The 20,145-nt window shown below is 62.3% G+C and overlaps 3 protein-coding genes across 5 annotated transcripts in view; 1 reads left to right on the plus strand and 2 right to left on the minus strand.

Annotated features, from left to right (window-relative positions):
• PARVB (parvin beta) overlaps positions 1-20,145 on the minus strand; it is a 303,345-nt gene that overhangs the window by 41,349 nt on the left and 241,851 nt on the right.
• Positions 2,059-7,806, minus strand: MCAT (malonyl-CoA-acyl carrier protein transacylase). Of its 2 annotated transcripts, none has more exons than XM_084877689.1 (4): positions 7,533-7,806; positions 5,910-5,997; positions 4,027-4,244; positions 2,059-2,688 (listed from the first exon to the last, which is right to left on the minus strand). In XM_084877689.1, exons 1-4 carry the CDS (start codon positions 7,752-7,754, stop codon positions 2,239-2,241), a joined length of 978 nt encoding a protein of 325 aa, XP_084733815.1. In that variant the 5' UTR covers positions 7,755-7,806; the 3' UTR covers positions 2,059-2,238. The 2 variants fall into 2 exon arrangements, with proteins under 2 accessions (XP_084733815.1, XP_084733814.1); XM_084877688.1 differs by having other exon boundaries at positions 2,060-2,688; positions 7,332-7,806.
• On the plus strand, positions 12,994-19,963 carry TSPO (translocator protein). Of its 2 annotated transcripts, none has more exons than XM_084878190.1 (4): positions 12,994-13,118; positions 17,627-17,833; positions 18,946-19,084; positions 19,548-19,963. In XM_084878190.1, exons 2-4 carry the CDS (start codon positions 17,652-17,654, stop codon positions 19,734-19,736), a joined length of 510 nt encoding a protein of 169 aa, XP_084734316.1. In that variant the 5' UTR covers positions 12,994-13,118; positions 17,627-17,651; the 3' UTR covers positions 19,737-19,963. The 2 variants fall into 2 exon arrangements, with proteins under 2 accessions (XP_084734316.1, XP_084734317.1); XM_084878191.1 differs by lacking the exon at positions 12,994-13,118 and adding an exon at positions 13,434-13,553.

Here is a 20,145-nt window from a genome sequence, read left to right on the forward strand (position 1 = left end):
GATGGAGGCTCAGAGGGGTGCCCAGGGCACCCTGCTCCTGCCAGGCAGGAGGGCGGCGCCCAATCCAGGCAGACCGGGGAGCCAGGGGACCCAAAGATGGAGGGACACCGCACGAAGATGGTGTGAGTCCCCAGGGCGGGGGACTGGCTGCCGGCCCTCCAAGGAGTACGTGGGCTCCCCCAGCGCCCCCCACCCCGTCTCCTCCAGATCCAGCTGGCAGGGGCAGGGCGAGGCCCACCACCCCACCCAGGACTCGGGTGGAGGTTCTCGCCACACCCTCGGGGTCCCTCCTGTGCCACTGCCTCTCGCTGGCTGTTCGGCTCCCCCAGTGGCTAGAGCATGCGCAGAGCCAGGGCACCTCCAGGAGGCGCAGCAGGCCGGTGCATCTGCTCCTCCACACACCGCACTCCCTCTTGTGGGACATCCTGGGGCTGAAGGGACCTCGGACCCCTCCCTGCCGGCAGTGCACCCCGCCTAGGAGCTGGTCGCCTGATGGCGCTGCTCAGCAATCCGCAGAGGGGATTCCAGCAGAACTGGCAATTACTTAAAAATAATAAAGTTCTAGCCCTGACCGGTTTGGCTCAGTGGATAGAGCGTCGGTCTGCAGACTGAAAGGTCCCAGGTTCAATCCAGATCAAGGGCATGTATCTTGGTTGCGGGCACATCCCCAGTAGGTGGTGTGCAAGAGGCAGCTGTTTGATGCTTCTCTCTCATTGATGTTTCTAACTCTCTCTCCCTCTCTCTTCCTCTCTGTAAAAAAATCAATAAGATATCTATTTTTAAAAATCAATAAAATATTTTAAAAAGTAATAATAAAGTTCTTTGTGAATGTTTGAGAATTTCTACATATTCTTGCCCAGCTGGTGTGGCTCAGAGGTTGAGCATCAATCATGGTTCGATTCCCGGTCAGGGTACCTGCTCAGTTTGCAGGCTCGATCCTCAGTGTGGATTGTGCTGGAGGCAGCTGATCCATGATTCTCTCTCATCATTGATGTTTCTCTCCCTCTCTCCTCCTCTCTGAAATCAGTAAAAAGATATTAAAAAAAAACAAAAAACCAACTGGTTCTTCAGTCGACATGCGCAGTGGCTCTCGGCCAGGGCTGTGGAGACGGTGTGTTTGGGGGTCACTGGCCAGGAGCCGGCACAGCTGCCCACAAGCTGGGGTTCCCACGGGGGGCTGGGCCAGCAGGGCCTGCTGAGACACTGGAATGAAACACCAGCAGCCCCATCCAGGATCTGAAGAGCCCGCACATCAGCAACGTGTGACAAACAGGCTTCATTCCCAGGAGGCTTGCCCACTGCCTGATGGGTGAAAACCTCCCAGGAGAGAACCGGGACGGCAGCATAGGTAAACGCCGCCGGTGCTCCCGCCTCCTACAACCACATCGGCATTACACTAAACCAGAACCCAGCATTTGGAACCACCCGGAAGCCGGCTGAAAGAAGTCCTATGAGAAAGCACTGGCAGGAGGGGCGGAGGCACCGAACGGGCTGGCCCGGCACCGTATGCCGCCTCTGACCAGGAGGGAGACTGTCTCTGCGGAGGCCCCTGTGAGGAGCAAGGCTCCCAGAGCTGGGAAGAGAGGTCCCCATAACCACAGGCTGTGAAAACCAGCAGGGATTGGGGCGCAGTGGCACAGGCTGCTGGAGAACCAGCTGTTCCTCTTAAAGGGCCAGCGCATGAACTGAACTTACAAGGTCCTGCTTCCTCTGGACCCCAATGCCGGGAGGTAAGGCCCTGGGGGACCCAGACATACAGGGAGGAACTGGACTGTCTGGCATCGGGGCAGAGACTAGAACCAGTGGACAGCTTCAGATCACACCACATTACAACTACACATCCACAAGCAACACACCCAGAGAGCAGACTCAGTGAGCACCAAAGCCCCACGGGAGCAAGTCCTGCTCCATACGGGTGTCTCCAGCACAGCAGCTCCCACTGTAGGGCAGCGGGTCCTCACAGCCAACTGGCCTGGAGGCCCGTTCCTCCCAGTGACACCAACAGCAATCGAGGCTCAACGGGACAAAGCTCAGCAGTCCCTTCACATAAGCGGCACAGCATCCAAACACGTTTGGAGGAGACACGGACTGTGCTGTATAAATACTCACTTTATGTGCTTCTGTGGTCACACAGTCCCTCCCCATCACTGGCAGGAGGAGACTGGACAGGGAGCAGCAGGCACAGCCTCCGGGGACGCCAGGATGGCTCCGCCCCCGCGCCCCCACCCCACCCCGTGGTCACCGGAGACCCTCCTGGCCCTGGTCCGCGGCCTCCGCGGCCTCGTCGGCCTCGAGCACGCCCACGTGGCTGTAGGACTTCCAGGCCTGCAGGTTGCAGCTCCGCAGGATGGCGCCCAGCTGCCGCCCGGGCCCCACCTCGAAGGTCCGGGGGAAGTCGGAGCCTCTCTTCCGCTCGTACAAGGCGTGCATCGTCTGCTCCCACTTCACCGGGGAGACCACCTGCTCCGCCAGCAGCTGCCGGATGTGCTCGGGGTGCCGGTACCGGCTCCCGCTGGCGTTGGCGTGCACGGAGACCAGCGGCATCTTCACGCCGATGGCCTTGAGGGCCTGCGCCAGGGGCTCCACCGCGGGCTCCATGAGGCGGGTGTGGAAGGCCCCGCTGACCGGCAGCATCTTGGTGCGGCGGAAGTGGAACCTGGAGGCGTTCTTCTGGAGGAACTGCAGCGCCTGCAGGGACGGGCGGAGGGGTGAGCCAGGCAGAGCTCGGAGAAGGCGCAGCGGCGGGCACGGCCCATCACAGCCCGTGCCAGAACGTGCTCACCGCACCACCCCGTGTGGACCCTCCTCATTTCAGTGGGTCCCACAGAGCTTTCCACGGAGACTCTGATCCTCCAACTCGAGTCCCAGGTGGGTCCCAGCGCGGGCCCAGCAGGCTCCCCTGTGGCCGGCGCTCCGGACAGCGCTGGTCCAGCAGAGGTGCCCAGGGTCTTACATCCTGGGTTGAAGGCCCTGGCACTTCCAACAGAACCGGAAAGTCACACCTGGGGCTCCGGGGCCACCGGGCAATGCCCACCTGCCCGGGAGCCTGCGAGGAAGAGGCCCCCGGGGTGGGGTCCGCCTGGCCCACCCTGCAGGGTTGTTCAAGGGAACGAGCAGCCAGCTTCATGACAACATCCCCTCCCCATCTGTCCCAGAGGGACCTGCTGGCTCTCACTGACTGAGGAGACACGGGACACCGGCTGCTGGCAAGGCCTGAGAGGAAGCCCTCGCGGTCAAGTGCAGGAAAGCACTCGAGACCGGCTGCAGCCTCCCTGACCTCCAAGCACTTGTCCTCGGCCTCCACTTCCCGCTGCAGAGCAAGGCCTGGCCGGGAGGACCGGACAAGGCTGTGACAGTGCCCTGCGCCCGCAGCCCTCCCTCCGGTTCCTGTCTGCACTCAGCCCGAGGCAGGAGGGCACCCAATCCCCAGCACCCATCTCCTCCAGGCAATGCCGTCCGGCGTCACCTCCGCAGGCCCGCTGGTGGACAGCCTGCCCTTGAACCCTGGCTCTGAACTGGGTGTGCCCTGGGCCTGGCTTCCCCGCTCCCAGCGGCCTCCTTCGATGGCAGGACCTCGCTCCTCAGCCACGGCCCTCAGCGCCTGTTACGGAGGAGCTGCTCGCAAGTGCCGTCGGGGGGAAGCGGCGAATGGAGGGACGTGCGGGAGGGTTAACTCGGTGCAGAAACAGACATCTGAGAGCGAGCAGGGCGGGCGGGGCAGCCCAGCAGGAAGCGGCTCTCCCCTCTAAGGAAGCAGCACAGCAAGACTGAGCAGCCCAGAACGTTCTGTAGGGAGGCCCTGGCGCCCATCTGGCCAGCCCTCAGCCACACAGGTGGGCTGGCGGTTTGCTCAGGGCCCCTGCCTGTACGTGTGAAGCGGGGGTGGCACCAGCCTTTGGCCCACACTCCGGCCCTCACCCACCTCCCCAGACCACGCTGGCAGAGCCCCCCTGGGCCGCTGGGGCCCACGGGCGCAGGACCCCACCTCCTGGGCCAGGGCCTGTGAGCTCCCCCGTCAGCACCCACCTCCAGGTGTCCCGAGATCACCCTGCAGTCCGGGAAGAGGTAGTTGGCCACCTCACACACTGGGTCCTCTATGCCCAGCGTCCGGCAGTGCTCCCGGGCTTCCAGGCAGGCGGACGTGAACTTGGTCTGGGGCCGGCCGAGGACGGACAGCATCCCACTGGGGACGGCCTCCGAGGCTTCCTGCATTGCCTCGGCCCGGATCTTCACCGCGTACAGACCTGGCGGAGAGAAGTGCATGGGAATCAGCGTACGTGAGAGGGAGGGGCGCTCAGGCGTGGGACACGGCACCGGCACCAGCTCCGCATGGCGTGTTGAGGTGCTGATGCTGGCATCTGTTACCGGCCATATCACTGAGATGTACCACTGTCACAGGAGGCAGGGCTGTCCTCCTGGAGGCTGGCTTGGTGTAGGGTCTGACCAGGGGTGATCTTGCCTTCCCTCCACGCCCAGTAACCTCTAATCTGTTGTCTCTGGACCTTTCTCACGCAAGGATCACACAGTATGTGACCATGTGGCTCCTCACGGAGCACGTGTTTGAGGTCCATCCATGCTGCAGCCTGTGTCAGTGCTTCACTGCTAAGATTCCAACAGATACATGATTAGCTCATCCGCTCATCGGAAGATGGACATTTGTACTGCTCCCGCCTTTTGGCTGTTAGACACATCTGTGTACACGTCTTCCTGGGTACACACGTTTTCATCTTAGGTACAGACTCCGGAACGACTCCTGGCTCTCATGGTGATTCTGCTTCTCCACACGGCTGCACCGTTTTACTGTTACTGCACCGTGGAAGGCTCCTATTTCCACACCCTTGCCAACACTCATTCTTTTCCTATTTGTCACTGATGTTGTAAATTAAAGCCGTCCTGGTGGAGCCCTGGCCAGCCTGCGGACTGAAGACTCCCAGGTTTGATTTCAGTCAAGGGCACATGCCCAGGTTGCAGGCTCGATCCCCCAGTAGGGGGCGTGCAGGAGGTAGCCGTTCAGTGATTCTTTCTCATCATTGATGTTTCAAGCTCTCTCTCCCTTCCTTTCTGAAATAAAAAAATATATATATTAAAATAAAGTAAATGAAAAAAAAAATTTAAAAAGCCATCCTAGTGGATGTGAAGTATCTCATTGTGGTCTGTTGCTTTATTAAAATACGCTTTTTTTTTTTTATTTCAGAAAGGAAAGGAGAGGGAGAGACAGAGATATCAACGATGAGAGAGAATCACTGATTGGCTGCCTCCTGCACGCCCCCTAATGGGGACTGAGCCCGAAAACCAAGCACGTGCCCTGACTCAGAATCAAACTGTAAACGCCTGGCTCATGGGTCGATGCCCAGCAGCTGAGCCCCCCAGCCGGCTCAGTGTGGTTTTGATTTGCATTTCCCCAGTGATGAGCAATGCGGCACATCTCGTGTACGTACTGGCCATTTGTATACCTTCTTTGGGGAATGACTATTCGAGTCCTTTGCCACTGCTCCCACTCAGATTCCTGTTTGCACGCAGCATGCCCCGGGCCAGGCACCGAGGTCAGAGTGGCCAACTGCGAACAAAACTGTCTATCTTTTCACTAGATGCAAAACTCTTAGGAAGTGAAACTCAAGATCTAACATTCACTTCCTCCTTTTCAATCAATGAGTTGTACTGAGTGTCTACCACGTGACAGGCACTGAAGGAAGGACGGAGAAGGCACAGGACAGCGGGGAAGACGGTCAAGCAGGCAGATCCCAGATTACAGAAAGAAAGGAGAACCCTTTCTCCCAGCTTAAACGAGAATCAAGGAGCAGTCCAGCCCTCGGTTTCAATCTCACCCCTATCTGTATGCTCCTGTCACCCTTATCTCTAGGGAGCCCAGCAAGACGACACCCTGCGCCACACCAGAGCCCGCTCCATACCTTCCGAGAATTCCAGGGCTCCGGCAAACACTAGGGCTGCGAACTCTCCCACACTGAAGCCGGCCGCGGCCACGCAGTTCTCAATGACCTGCAGGACGGACAGGAGAGCTTGAGGCCTGCGGGGGGGCAGGCTCTCTCTGGGGAGCGGCGGTGGCTGCGGAGCCGGGCTGGGCGGGCCGGGGCTCCAGCTCCGAGAGGACACTCGCTGACCTGGCCGTCATGGTGAGGGGCTTCCCTGCGGCGAAGGCCCCAGGCTGACCCCGAGGCACAGCTCTGCCTCCAACTCTGGCCCCGGCCCTGGGCCGCCTCCCAGGCCGGAGGGAGCTGAGCACAGAAGGGAAAGGAGGACTTCTGGGGTCACACGGCGTTGGATTTGATTCTTGGCTTGGGATAGCTCCCTAACCTTTCCGAGCCTGTTGTCCCCTCCGGGAAGCGAGGAAGGGGCAGACCCGGCCCCAGGCCGCTGAGAGAAGTGCGTGGATTAATGGGTAAGCCCTCTGATTGTCATCACAGCTCAACAGGACCACCCCGCTGCTTCCTTTCCTCATCCACAACCTAACAGCGCTTTCCTCACACGGTTGTGAGGATGAGATGGAGTGAAGGTCTAAAGTGCTAGCTTTACATTTACTGTCTCCTTGGGCTTTTTGTTGTGGTGGTTAATCCTCATCTAAGAATACTTTTCCATTGGTTTTTAGGAGTGAGTGAGAGAGAGAAAGTGAGAAACATCAATGTGAGAGAGACCCATCGATTGGTTGCCTCCCGCACACACCCCGACCGAGTTCCGTTCGAACCTTCAGTCTGCAGGCGGAAGCTCTATCCAAGGAGCCAAACCAGCTAGGGGAACACTTACTGTCTTTTTTTTTTTTAATTTCAGAGAGGAAGGGAGAGGGAGAGAGGGATAGAATCATCAATGATGAGAATCACTGATTAGCTGCCTCCTGCAAGTCCCACACAGGGGATCGAGCCCACAACCTGGGCATGTGCCCTGAGCAGGACTGAACCTGTGACCTTCTGATTCATAGGTCGATGCTCAACCACTGAGCCCCGCTGGCAGGGCAACACTTACTGACTTGATAGTTAAATAATAAACAGCAATCAAGTCGCACCTGCAAGTGAAGTGACACCCTCAGACGTACTGTCAATGATCTTTCCGGACGACGTTTCACCCTCCCAAACTCAGTACTCACACTGCTCAGGACCATGTAAAACCGCATCCCAGCCCCTGCTCTACGTTCCTTCCTGCAACCCTTCTCTTCAAGACGCTCTGTAATGTGCACGGCGCACTATCCCCACCACCTGCCTCCCTCCCCTGCATGCAAGCTCCCTCGGGGCAGGGGGCCTTGGTGTGTGTGTACGGCTGTGTCTCGGGCGCCTGGCGCGGAAGGGGCCCTCAGACCAGCCCGGCGTCCCCGCGGGCCTCACCGCGGGCTGCAGGTGCTGCAGCTTCTCCACGGCGGCCAGCGAGGCCACGAAGACGGCGGGCTGGCAGTGCGCCGTGCGGTCCAGCGCCGCCTGCGGGCCGCGCAGGCTCAGCTCCAGCAGGTCGTAGCCCAGCACGCGGCGCGCGGCGGCGTAGAGCTCGCGGACGCGCGGGTAGCGCAGCAGCCCGCGGCCCATGCCCACCTCCTGGCTGCCCTGGCCCGGGAAGAGCAGCACGGAGCACTGGCCGGGCGGCCGCCGCGCCGCGGGCTGCCGGGGCGCCCCCTCCTCCGCCGTGGTCGCATCTCGCAGCAGCTCGGCCACGTCCACGGCGCTCGGCGGCGGCGGCCGGAAGCCCGAGGCGCCGCGGCGGCCGCCCGCGCCCCAGCCCCAGGCCCCCAGGGCCCGCGCCACGCGGACGCTCATGCTGAGGAACCGGCCCCACGAGCGTTACCCCGGCGACCGACGTACGTACGACTGCGGCGGCGCGGTCCGTGACGCATTTCCGCCCGGGCGGACCGGGCACCGGGGCGGGAAGAAAGGTTCCGCCAGTTCCTGGTTCCGGCCCTGTTTGTGACTCTTGGCTGCTGCGTGCGGGTGTCTGACTTCAACCCCACGGAAAAGACGAAACCGCGCCCTTGCACCACCACGAGCCCTCTAAGTATTTATTGAGTAAACAGCACTAGCAAAGCAAGAGTCACCCTTTCTGCCTAGAAAGTGCTCGAAACGCCTGCACATTCTTTGACTCCGCACTTACTGGATTCTCCCCGCTGCCCTGGGCGGTAAGCAGGGAACGGCTCTCTTGTATAATGTGTCCCACACACCAGACCCGGGGCCCAGCCCGTAATAAACACCCAATAAATATGTGTCCCACCGAACGAAGCCCTGGATGTTTTTCAGACATTCACTCATTTACTGTCTCACAGCTACACTGTGACGAATAGGTACTGTTAGCCTCCGTTTATGGGGGCGGAGACAAAGGCTCTAAGAGTGGGTGACAGAAGAGGAATGGAAACTGGGGTTCCCTGGCTTCTGAGTGCTGGTGTGAGGCTGGGTCAAACAGAGTCTGTCTCTAAATCTCACCCTAATCACATACATACATACACCACCCCCTTCGATTCTCTCTCATTTCCTGCCCACCCCTTCTAAGGAGCTCAGGACACACACACACACACTACACACACACACACACACACACACACACTCACTCACTACACACACACACCACACACACACACACACATCACACACTACACACACTCACTACACACTCACCACACACTACACACACACACTACACACACACACACCGCACACACACACTCACACACTACACACACTCACTCACTAAACACACACACACACCACACACACACACACACACCACACACACACACTACACACACATACTACATACACACACTCACACCACACACACACACTCACACACTACACACACTCACTAAACACACACACCACACACACACACACACACACACACACTACATACACACTCACTACACACACACACATACTACATACACACTCACTCACTACACACACACACTCACACCACACACACACACACAGACACACTCACACTCACTACACACCTCATAATGAGAAAGACTGAGGTAGAATGATGTCAGAAAATCTCCAGTGAGTTTGTCCTGAGAATTAAAGCCCTAACTCCTGGGACATTGTGACAGCCTTGCTTTTGACAAGGAAAAGGTGTGAATAAGCTGCATGCCCCACGCGAGGAGATGAGTTAAGGGAGTTATGGCGAATCTCACACACTGCTGTGATCATGAAAGACGTGGAGGAGCGTCTCAGGTGGAGTCAGGAATGGAGCCTCGGGAAGCCCATAAATCCCCAGCCCAGGGAGTCTGTGAAGACATCAGTCCACGGGGACAGGGACAGCAGGACAGGGCCCCCAGCACCCTGAGCCGGGAAGCGGGCAGACCAGTGTGACCTGCTTTGGCGGCCCCCAGGCAGCCCAATCCCTCCGGCCTGGAGCTGAGGATCAACCCTTATCCATACGACAGCGGAGAGTAGGAGCTGGTAGCAAGCAGGCTGCTTCTAAACCTGAGGTACAAGATAAAGTAAAGAGAACCATTGGAGGGGTCTTTGGGGAACAGTTAGATCTTTGGATCCCTCCTTCTCGCTAGCCACTGAGTGACGCCCCTCCCCCATTCTAGCAAACACCCAGAGATGAGCCGGCATGCCAGGGGCAGGGTGGATGTGGGCACTCCGCCGAAAGCTGGATGAGGGATGGCCACCAGTGTTCTCCCCATGGAGCTCCTGGAACCCTGGAGCAGACCCCTCCCCTCCAGCAAGGGCCCGGAGGACCTTGGGGAATCTGGCCAGTCCAAGATGAAGATCCTGATGGTACTGACAGTCCAGGAAGTTCCCAAATGGCCCACCAAGTTCAACTTAAAGTGAAGCTAAACCAGCAAATACCATCCACTGACTTATTCTCCTCCTTTTCTTTCCTAATTGTGAGCAGCCATCGAAGACTCGTGGCCTCTGGGGAAATGTGGAAGCCCCTTTTACGTCCGTGATTCAGGGTTCCGGTCTGGAGACGGCCGCACACAAATGAAGAGACTCTGGAAAAGTTAATTTGGGAAATGGGGGCCAGGCGGTAGCCCAACTCCAGTGGGAGGACTCCTACTCGCTCTGGCTTTTCCATCCCTTTTATTAAGATTAAAATGATGGGATACACCCGTCTGCCCTGGACAGGAAACGCCAATAAAAGCCAATCAGTGGATGTAGGATTAACAGGTGGGGGCTGCTTCAGCTACCAATGTCTAGTCATTAGCTCTGACCCTTTTAGACTCAGCAGTGTTTCCCAAACTTCTCTCATGATGAGAATCACCTGGTGGAGTTGTTAAAATACAGATTCCTGAATCCCAGCAATTCAGGTTGACCACCCTCAGAATTCCCTGTCCACAGCTCTCTATTATTAAGACAATGATTGGCTTCTGGCAAGGAAATCCTCTTACAAACAAAACAAAAACCACATAGGGCTCAGAGTCCAAAGAAAACGACCATGGAAGTAAGAGAAGACGCTGCCTCCATGAAAAAGGAACAGGAAGTGACAGTAGAAAATAGCATTCCGGAAACACAAAGGAGACCCTGGGAACGAAGAACAGGGGAACAGACGGGAGAATCCAGAGAAGGCCAGGGAGAGAGCCGAGGAGACCTCAGGAGGTGAAGCCACGGAAGAACCAAACGAGAGAAGCAGGAGCTAAAAGAAGCGAGAAGACAGCCAGGGGGGCCAGGGCACCGCGTCAGGGGTTCCAGAAAGAGAAGTGAGAAACGGAGGGAAGAAAGTCAGAGTTTCTATTTCTTTCCTGGAGAACAGAGGGCCTGGGTTTCCTGGGCGAAGGGGGCCCTGCATGTTGGCATGACGGATGGAATGAGATGCACAGGGAGTGTGAAATGTCAGGACTTTGGAGGCAAACATCTTAAACCTCCCAGGAAGCTCTGGCTGGTGTGGTTCAGTGGATAGAGCATCGGCCTGCGGACTGAGAGGTCCCGGGTTCGATTCTGGTCAAGGGCACATGTCTGGGTTGCAGGCACATCCCAAGTGGGGGGCGTGCAGGAGGCAGCCAATCAGTGATTCTCATCATTGATGTTCCTATCTCTCTCTCTCCCTCTCCCTTCCTCTCTGAAGTCAATAAAAATGTTTTTTAAAAAAACAAAACCTCCCAGGAAGAACAAAAAGGATTGCACGCAAAGGCTTGAAGCACAGAATCGTCTCAGCCTCTCATCAGCTCTGCGGCGGCTGGGAGACCCCGTCGTCATGACGCCCAGGGGCAAACACCTCCACCTTTGAATTCTTTTTTTTTTTTTTTTTTAATATATTTTATTGATTTTTTACAGAGAGGAAGAGAGAGGGATAGAGAGTTGGAAACATTGATGAGAGAGAATCACCGATCAGCTGCCTCTTGTACACCCCCTACTGGGGATGTGTCCGCAGCCAAGGTACATGCCATTGACCAGAATCGAACCTGGGACCTTTCAGTCCCAGACCGATGCTCTATCCACTGAGCCAAACCGGTTTCAGCCCACCTTTGAATTCTTAGCCGGGTGTCTGGCAGCCAGGTGCTCGATGGATATGTCCCTCGAGGCTGGCACATGACAGCTGCCCAAGGACACTCCCATGCTCAGTGCTGTGGAGTTCAGAGGTCACGGCCCACTGGAGGGGAGGGTGCAGAGTTGGGGTTCTGGAAGGGCTTCCTGGGGTGACACTGGAGAGCAGTCAGTCTTGGACAGGTGGAGACACCAGGGGAGGGGGAGGGGGAAGGGGAGGGGGTGGGGAGGGGGGTGGGGAGGGGGAGGGGAGGGGGAGGGAAAAGGGAGGGGGAGGGGGTGGCACTCAGGCAGGGAGGCGGGAAGGGTGGGCAGCCCGCTTGACCCCAGCGTGGCAGGGCCGGAAGTGCCGGGCACACGGCTTGGGCTGGCTCCTGAGGCAGTGGGAGCCACGGAGGGTTCTGGGCAGAGGAAGGGCATGGAAGGGAGCTGGGGCCAGCGAGGGCTGTGGCTGCTGCCAGGTGCAGTGGGGCCGCTGGGTTGGAGGGGAGGGAGGCGGGAGTCGAGGAGGCATGCAGGCAGGACGACGGACGTGCAGGCCAAGCCCAGACTCAGTGGGTCCTGGGAGCTGCAGGCTCCCCTGAGCCGGGCTGTTAACCCGAGGGCAGGGCCTGGGGTTTGTGCCCAGCCCTCCCTCTGGCCTGCGGGGGCAGCTCTGCCTTCCGGGCGCCGAGGGCCTGGCGCCTGCACGCTGCAGGGCGAGGCTGGAGGGGAGCCACCCGCTTCCCCACGGTCTCCTGGGGGCGGGAGGCGGGTCCCTGGGCCAACCCTCTGGCAGGGGAGGGCGAGGCTGGCAGCTCTGAGCGGAGGCGCGGGGCCTGGGCAAATGCCTTAGTTCCTTTAAAACCGAAGGAAGAGGTGGGTGGGGTCCAGCTGGATTATACTTGTCCTTATGCCAGAGCAGTCAAAGGTGGAGTGCCCACGGGACAAAATGCCAGGCCCGGGAAGTCGGACCTGGGCCCCGGAGCCCCCCTGAGCCCCTGAGAGGGGTGCAGCTCACGTCCCCCCAGGACAGGGGGGGCGGTTGTGAGCCTGAGGCTCCGGCTCTGCCACCCAGGTCAGCCCGGCTGCAGCGAGAAAGCGGCGTCAGATGGCGAGGGGTGCCCAGGCCCGGGGCTGGACCTGCGGGTGCCATCGGGGCGGCCCTGGCAAACTGGGGCACCTCTGGGCTTCGAGCCTGCAGCCTCCACTCACCGGGCACCACGGCTCCGCAAGGCCTGCCTTCTGGGCGTCATCAGCCCCACGCCTGCGCCCACCCTACAGACCAGGACATGGAGGCCAGGACCCAGCCAGACGGCTGTGCCAGGAGGAGGGTGAGGCCGCCTCCGCAGACGGTGGGCCGGGCTGCTGTGTAGGTGGGGGCTCGGGCGTTGCCATCAGGGATGCACTGACCCTCTCTGAGGCCCTCTCTGCTGACCCATTTTACAGATGGGAAAGGTGAGGCTCACGAGAAGCGACCTGCTTGGGACTCAGCTGGGGGACCGGTGCGGAGGGAGGAGGAGCCTGCTGGTGGCGGGAGCAGAGCGCTTCCCGCCGGCACCGCGGAGAGGAGGGAGCTTTTTGGCCGGAGTGGGCGGGGCGGGCTCCCCGCCAGCCGGGCGGGGCGGGCGGAGCCTCCCTCCCGGGTGGGGCCGGGCTGACTTCGCCGCCACTTCCCGCTGAGCCGCTCCCTTCCCCAGCAGGTCCTCGTCGCTGGTGAGTGGGGATGGGGCGCCGGGAACCGAGCCAGGGGGCCCTCGAGGGTGCGATCCCAAGGGGGAAACTGAGGCCGAAGGTGGCAGGACCCGAGGGGAGGCCGAGGGCTGCACTGGGAGCTGGGCTGCAAGTCACTGGGGCGGCGGCCGGCGATGGGGAGACCAGACCTGTGTGTGTGTGTGTGTCTCTCTCTCTCTCTCTCTCTCTCTCTCTCTCTCTCTCTCTCTCTCTCTCACTTGGGCAGCTCCGCCCCGTCCCGCCCCACCTCCGCCCCTCCGCCCAGCCCGGGGCCTGTCCCGGGGGAAGCAGAGCCCCGGGAGGGGGGGACACCCCCCTCTCCCGCCCACTCCTGTGAGCAGCCAGGCAGGGCGGGTGGGACGCCCTTTCTAGGGGAGGAAGCCCAGGCCACACTGGGGAGCTTTGCCCCAAAGCCAGGTAAGACGCCAGCGGCCTCAGAACCTAGAACCCGGTCCTCAGCCCCCATCCCAGTGCTCAGGTGCCAGTGCCTGGACGTGCTGACCGGCCAGTCCCCTGGGCACACCCGCCAGAGAGGGAACTGCGGCCGGTGAGCCCTGCGGAGCGCTGGGGCGGGTGTGTGTGTGTGTGTGTGTGTGTGTGTGCTGGCAGATGCCGTGGGCTGCTCTGGGCGGCAAGCCCCTCCCGCTGGCCTGCCCAGGCATGTGGGTGCCCCGGGCCAGGTACCTGGCACCAGCCACGTGCTCCGGGGGGCTGCAGGAGCGGGGCTGGGCCTCTCCAGGTTCAGGAGCCCAGGCCGCGGGCAGGGAGGGGGTGGCAGAGGTGCCCGCACAGCAGGCTCTCACCAGGCTGTGGGCTGAGGGCTGTGTCTCTGTGGGACAGACTGGGGCCCCGCAGGGCAGGAGGAGACAGGCGTCAGCTCCTCCCTCAGCTTCTCCGAGGGAGTGGAGCTTGTCCCCTGGTGGGAAAGGAGCTGTGAGCCAGGGAGGGAGAGAAGAGGCCCCATCAGAGGCCTCCGGATGGCGGCTCCCACCCCAGAGGGAGCCTCCAGGGTGCCCGGGCAGGGAAGGCTCAGATCCTGTAACTGCGGCTGGCCCCGAGGCTCTGAGGGGCTGGGCTGGCCCCGAGGGAGGCCTTGGTGCTGGCAGGTCGGTGGGCGGAGCAGTCAGGAGGGAGGTGGGGTGACACCGGCTGAAGTGCCATGTCCAGATGGGAAGGGTGGGAGGGGAGGGGGCACAGCGTGTGAGTGGGCCTGTGGCCCAGAGCTCAGGCCTGCAGAGTCCCAGCTCAGGGGGTGGAGGTGCACAGACCCCACAGTCCTGTGATGCCCCGTGCCTCAGTTTCCTCTTCTGGATGGCGGGAATAGTGAGGATCCACACGGAGGCCCAGGGGCGTGTGGCTCAGGCCCAGCGGCTCTGAGAAGAGTAAGCGAGCCATGAGTCCAGCCTGGCCCTCTGTCAGCCCCTCCGCCAGCCCCACCCTCCAGCAGCCCCGCCCCATCAGTAGCCCCTCCCCCTCTAGTAGCCCCACTCCTCCAGTAGCCACCCTCCAACAGCCCCACCCCTCCAGTAGCCCATCCCCCACCAATAGCCCCTCCCTCTAGTAGCCCCACCCTCCAGCAGCTCCACCCCTCCAGTAGCCCATCCCCCACCAATAGCTCCTCCCTCTAATAGCTCCTCCCCTGCCAGTAGCTCCTCCCCTCCAGTAGCCCCACCCCTCCAGTAGCCCCTTCCCCTCCAGTAGCCCATCCCCCACCAATAGCCCCTCTAGTAGCCCCTCCCCTGCCAGCAGCCTCTCCCCTCAGTAGCCCCTCCCCTCCAGTAGCCCCTCCCCTCCAGCAGTTCCACCCCCTCCAGCAGCCCCACCCCTCCAGTAGCCCCTCCCCCAGTAGCCCCTCCCCTCCAGCAGTTCCACCCCTCCAGTAGCCCCTCCCCTCCAGTAGCCCCTCCCCTCCAGCAGTTCCACCCCCTCCAGTAGCCCCACCCCTCCAGTAGCCCCTCCCCTGCCAGCAACCCTCCCCTCAGTAGCCCCTCCCCTCTCGCCAGCACCTGCTGGCATTCCCAGGGGCCCAGGCCCTGGGCAGCCTGGGTTGGAGGGTCCCCGTGAGTGCCCAGGCCGTGGGCGGGGCCTCCGTGCAGCACGTCCCCGGCGGGTCCAGGGTCAGCCAGTCGTTTTCTCGGCCTGGGGTGGGCTCCGTGGAGGAAATGGGGCGAGTGGCCAACACCGGTACCCACAGCCCGCACCGTCCGGTCCTCTCTGAGCTGAGCCTCTCCCGGCCCCTACACAGGGGAGGCTGAGCCCGGGGTCACCGGGCCCCTTGGAGGCAAAGCCGAGGCCTGGGTTCTCAGTCACCGTCTCCAGAGGCAGAATGGGGGTGGCTTTGCCCCTCTGCCCCCCTCCCGGCCAGAGGTGCTTCCTGGCGGCCCCTGGGCCCGTCCAGAGCGGGTTCCAGGCCACAGCCCCGCCGCCTGCCAGCCTGCCAGCGTGACTCAGCGTGTGGTCCCCCCGGTGACTCAGGGGCCAGGCAGCCTCCAGAGGCCTCTCCCCGCGGGGCATCTGGGCTCCCTGAGTGCGACCCCTGACCCCCTGACCCTCTGACCCCTCGGCCCGGGACCAAACAGCCTGGCCCTGAAGGGGCTGCGGGGGCGGGGGGGGGGCCGCAGGCACTCTGGCTCTCACCCTGCTCTGTCGCTTCGGCCACAGGAAAGCCACCCCCTGGTGGGGGCTTGGGAGGTGGCTCCAGGCCAGGCCGCTGGCTGGCACCCGTGTGGGTTTGTGTGGGGTTGCTTAGGCAAGCGCTGGGTGCGTGTCAGGGTGCATGCTCCCCGGGGAGACGTGTGGACAGGCTGCATTGTGGAGCCGTGACAACATGGTGCTGCTGAGAAGCCGGTCCCCGGAGGCCCGGCTGCAGGCCCTGAGGAGCCGGGCACCGGGCAGTCACCCTGGAACTGCTCTGCAGGGCGGGCGATCGCAGCTTCTCCGGGTGGCAGCCCAGCCCCGGGCCGCGCATTGGGCAGGGACCCGGACTGTCCCCACTCCACAGCGAGAAGACGGAGGCCCAGAGGGAGGGGTCCGGCCGCCGAGGGCAGAGCTGGGCCCCGCCGGGAGCCCAACACTCTGTTCCTTCAAAATTAAGGTTCACTGGCGTGTTCTCTCCCTCTCTCTCTCCCTCCCTTCCTCCCTCCCTCCCTCTCTCTCTCTTTCCCTCTCTCTCTCTCTCTCTCTCTCTCTCTCACACACACACACACACACACACACACACACACACACACACACGCTGGTCCCTCTCCTGAGCCCTGAGGGCCTCCTTGGCTTCTTTTTTTTTTTTTTTCCTCCTTGGCTTCTTAATCGCTTCCTGAGTCTGCGCAGCCCGGCTGGCTCACCCTCTGTCTCTGACTTCCTCAATGAACTTTCTCTCATTTTTAAAAAAACCAATAATGCTCACAGAGACGATGGGGGGGGGGGGGGTAATGAACCGCCCCGGGGCCTCCTGGGCCCGGTGGGGCACCGCAGGCAGACCTGGCAGAGCACCAGCCCAGGCCGGACCGAGGCCTACGCTCAGGCAGGGGCCACACCGCTGCTGCCAGGAAAGTCTTGGTTTCAGGATGACGACATCTTTGTGTGTTTGTTACCGTTTTCACTGTGCACACTCACATGGTCTGCTTCCTGTAAAGATGGCGGTTGTCTGATTATTCAGTTTTATAATTATCCGGCCTCTCCCCTGCATCTGCCCCCTCCCGCCCCCTCCGGGCCAACCTGCCGGCTGGCCGTGTCCTTCTCTGGACCCCTCGCATCCCCCCTCCTGCGTCCCCCTCTGGTGTCCCTCTCCCCTGCCCCCCTCCAGTGTCCCCCTCCTGCATCCCCCTCTGGTGTCCCCCTCCCCTGTCCCCCTCGGGTGTCCTGTGGCTCTCAGGAAGGGAAGGGGATTTTAGGTGTGCCGGGTAGATGTTCCATTTGTCAGAGGGAAAAACTGAGGGCGGCCCCAAGAGTTTGAGTGCTTTGCCTGTGAGCCCGTGGGAGCCAGGAGTGAGCCAAGCCGTCTGCTCCCAGCCGTCGGATGAGTGAATGAGAAGTTCTAGAACCTAAAGCAGGGGGTGTGGACTGGCACAGGCCTCCCAGGCCCCCGGCTGGCACTCGGCCTGGTGGGGAAGGGGGTGAGGCTGGGACGCCTGCTTGGTGGTGGGGCCATGCTGGCCTGACTGAGGTGCAGAGCGGAGGGCTCCCCATCTGGAGACCCTGGGCCGAGGCGAGAACCAGGACTGGTGCTGGCAGGGGCTGGGGGAGCCCGCGGGGGACGGGCACCGGGGAGGCCCTGCAGGGAGGGAGTCTCTGGGTGCAGGAGGCGTTTGGGTGGCAGTGTGTTCACTGGCGCCCGAGGCCAGTCCTCCCCTCTTCCCTCCGTCGGGCGCTATGTGAGTGAGGAGGGGCCGGTGCTAGGTCCGCCCAGGGCCTTTGCTGACACCGAAGGGGGCGGCAGGCCTGACCCGGGCTGCGCACAGTAGGTCCTCTCACCGGCCGGGTTTCTCTTTCAGAGCTTCCGGACAGCACAGAGCCGCGATGGCCCCGCCCTGGGTGCCCGCCGTGGGCCTCACGCTGGCGCCCAGCCTGGGCGGCTTCCTGAGCTCCTACCACGCCCGCGGGGAGGGCCTCCGCTGGTACGCCAGCCTGCAGAAGCCCTCCTGGCACCCGCCCCGCTGGGCGCTGGCCCCCATCTGGGGCTCGCTCTACTCGGCCATGGGGTGAGTGCGCCCGGGGCGGGCGGGCCCCGCTGGCAGGGCTGGCGGTGCTGCTGGGCAGCGGCTCTGGCTCGGTTCCGGGCCTCCTCTGCCGGGGAGGGGGGAGGGCGGCGGGCCGGGATTGCACCACCAGCCCTCCCCTGCGGGCTTCTCGGGAGGGGCGGGCCGGATGGCTCAACTCCACGCTGGCATCCTGGCTGTTTTCACAACTCCAGGCTGAGGCTGGCTCCGCGGGCAAAGTTCATGTGTGGGCAGCGCGGAGGCTTCCGATGCCCGTGGCAGCAGTAGCACCGCAGTCTCAGTGGCTGCCATGTGCCGGGATTCCGTTTGGTGCTGGAGTGCGGGGCCCTGCGGGAGGCCCTGGACTAGACCCTGGGAATCGCTGTGGTGCAAGGAAGTGCTGCGTGTGGTCTCCCCCTGGTGGCCACAGTCGGAACTGCATGCAGAAGGTGCAGACAGCTTTCTGCCCATCTTCTGGAATGTTCCCTCCATGCGGGTTCTGGGCAGGTAGCAGAGGCTGGGCTGGGTGCCCCAGAGATCTGGTGAAGACAGTCCCTGAAACCCGGCTGTCACTGCCCTCTCCCCCCCCAGCCCGTCAGGCTCCCAGCGCTCCCTGCGTCCTGCTCCCTCGCTCTGCCTCAGCTTGCTCTGGCCTCCAGGCCTCCGCAGTCCTTCTTGGCCTCCCTCTACCATGGAGACCCTGACACGGCACACACGTCTTGTTCCTGTAACCCTGCCCCGTGAGGCTCCCGTAGGCACTGCCAAGCGCAAACTCCTACTCACCCTGCAAGGCCCAGCCCAAATGTCCCCGTATCCTGCGCAGTGCCTCGGCAGGGCTGGGAGCCACATGGGCTTCCTTCATGGCACCGATACCGATAATAACGGTAAATACTTAGACTGCCCCTGTGCCCGGCACTGCCCCAAGCACGGCCAGTGTGCTAACTTGAGTCCTCACAGCAACCCTGTGGGAAATGAAGGCCCAGAGAGGTCAGGCAACTTCCCTGAGGCCACACAGCCGTCAGCGGCAGGGCGGCCTGAGCCATCGCCGTGCCACCCTGGAGGTCAGACCTGCCTGGCCTCTCCCCGCTACTCCCTGACCACAGCCTCTGTTTCAGGTACGGCTCCTACCTGGTCTGGAGAGAGCTGGGGGGCTTCACGGAGGAGGCGGTGGTCCCCCTGGGCCTGTACGCGGGGCAGCTGACCCTGAACTGGGCGTGGCCCCCCATCTTTTTTGGCTACCGGCAGATGGGTGTGGTAAGTGCCCCCGGCCCCTGGCGATGGGCTGCAGAGGGTGGGCCTCCTTGGGTGGACATGGGCCTCACCACCCAGACGGGTCCCGGGGCCCACAGGCAGGGGCAGGCGGTGTCCAGCTCACAGCCGCATCCCGTCAGCAGCCTTAGGGGCCAGCGCCCTCTGGTGGGGCCTCCGGGGCTGCTTTCCTCCAGCGCGGGAGCCGGACAGGCTGGGGCTCCGGTTTAGAGGCCCACGTGGAGGACAACCCTATTGCCCCTGGTACCGTGCGCCCCGCACGTGGTGCGGGTCAGGCAGAGGCAGCTGTTGCTGTGCTCCATGTGGGGAAACTGAGGCGGAGAGCTGGGGAGGGCCTGGCCGGGCCATGCAGGGGTGGGATGGAGAGACTGCTCCGTGGGTGGGCAGCTGGGACAGGCACCCCTGTGGGTACCCTGAGCCTCAGACCCCGTCCCCCGTGTCTCCACAGGCCCTGGTGGACCTCCTGCTGACGGGCGGGCTGGCGGCGGCCACCACCGTGGCCTGGCACCGGGTGAGCCCGCGGGCCGCTCGGCTGCTCTACCCGTACCTGGCCTGGCTGGCCTTCGCCGCCGCACTCAACTACTGCGTCTGGAGGGACAACCCGGGCCGGCGAGGCGGCCGGAGGCTGGCGGAATGAGGCCTGTCCCCGAGGACTGTGGCTGCCGCCGGATGGCCCGTGGGGCGGGGGTAGCCCCACACCTTGTGGCCACCACACCTGTGCGTCTGCCGGGGGCTCCGCCCAGGTCAGCACCGGCTTTGAGGGCTCCGGCTGGGCCCACACCCAGGGCCGCGTCCTGCACCTTCTCGCTGCTCGGGGCCCGGGCTCGGGCACCGAGTGTCACACCAAATAAAGTCTCACACGCACGGCCTTTGTCTTGGTGGGAAGTTCATCCCCTGCTGTGTCCGGGCTGCGTCACCGGAAGACCGGCTCAGGGTGCCTGCACACTCCGGTGCCCCCCAGACCCTGTGAACGGCGAGGGGCCCAGGCCAGCAGCCCGGGTTTGACCCGGAGCCACGCTGGCTGTGCCGCTGCCTGGCTGGCAGGG

The sequence above is a fragment of the Pipistrellus hanaki genome, assembly GCF_964339955.1.
Source record: "Pipistrellus hanaki genome assembly, chromosome: 3".
Taxonomy (NCBI): Eukaryota; Metazoa; Chordata; class Mammalia; order Chiroptera; family Vespertilionidae; genus Pipistrellus; species Pipistrellus hanaki.

What these genes read in the sequence shown, in the direction of transcription:
- MCAT (XM_084877688.1), bottom strand. Translation starts at nt 7,754, where the DNA reads ATGAGCGTCCGCGTGGCGCGGGCCCTGGGGGCCTGGGGCTGGGGCGCG. An exon ending in TGCAGCACCTGCAGCCCGCG is followed by an intron (nt 5,998 to 7,331) that starts GTGAGGCCCGCG and finishes TCCGTCCTGCAG; the next exon opens with GTCATTGAGAACTGCGTGGC. An exon ending in AGCCCTGGAATTCTCGGAAG is followed by an intron (nt 4,245 to 5,909) that starts GTATGGAGCGGG and finishes TCTCTCCGCCAG; the next exon opens with GTCTGTACGCGGTGAAGATC.
- TSPO (XM_084878190.1), top strand. Translation starts at nt 17,652, where the DNA reads ATGGCCCCGCCCTGGGTGCCCGCCGTGGGCCTCACGCTGGCGCCCAGC. An exon ending in TCGCTCTACTCGGCCATGGG is followed by an intron (nt 17,834 to 18,945) that starts GTGAGTGCGCCC and finishes CCTCTGTTTCAG; the next exon opens with GTACGGCTCCTACCTGGTCT. An exon ending in GCTACCGGCAGATGGGTGTG is followed by an intron (nt 19,085 to 19,547) that starts GTAAGTGCCCCC and finishes GTGTCTCCACAG; the next exon opens with GCCCTGGTGGACCTCCTGCT.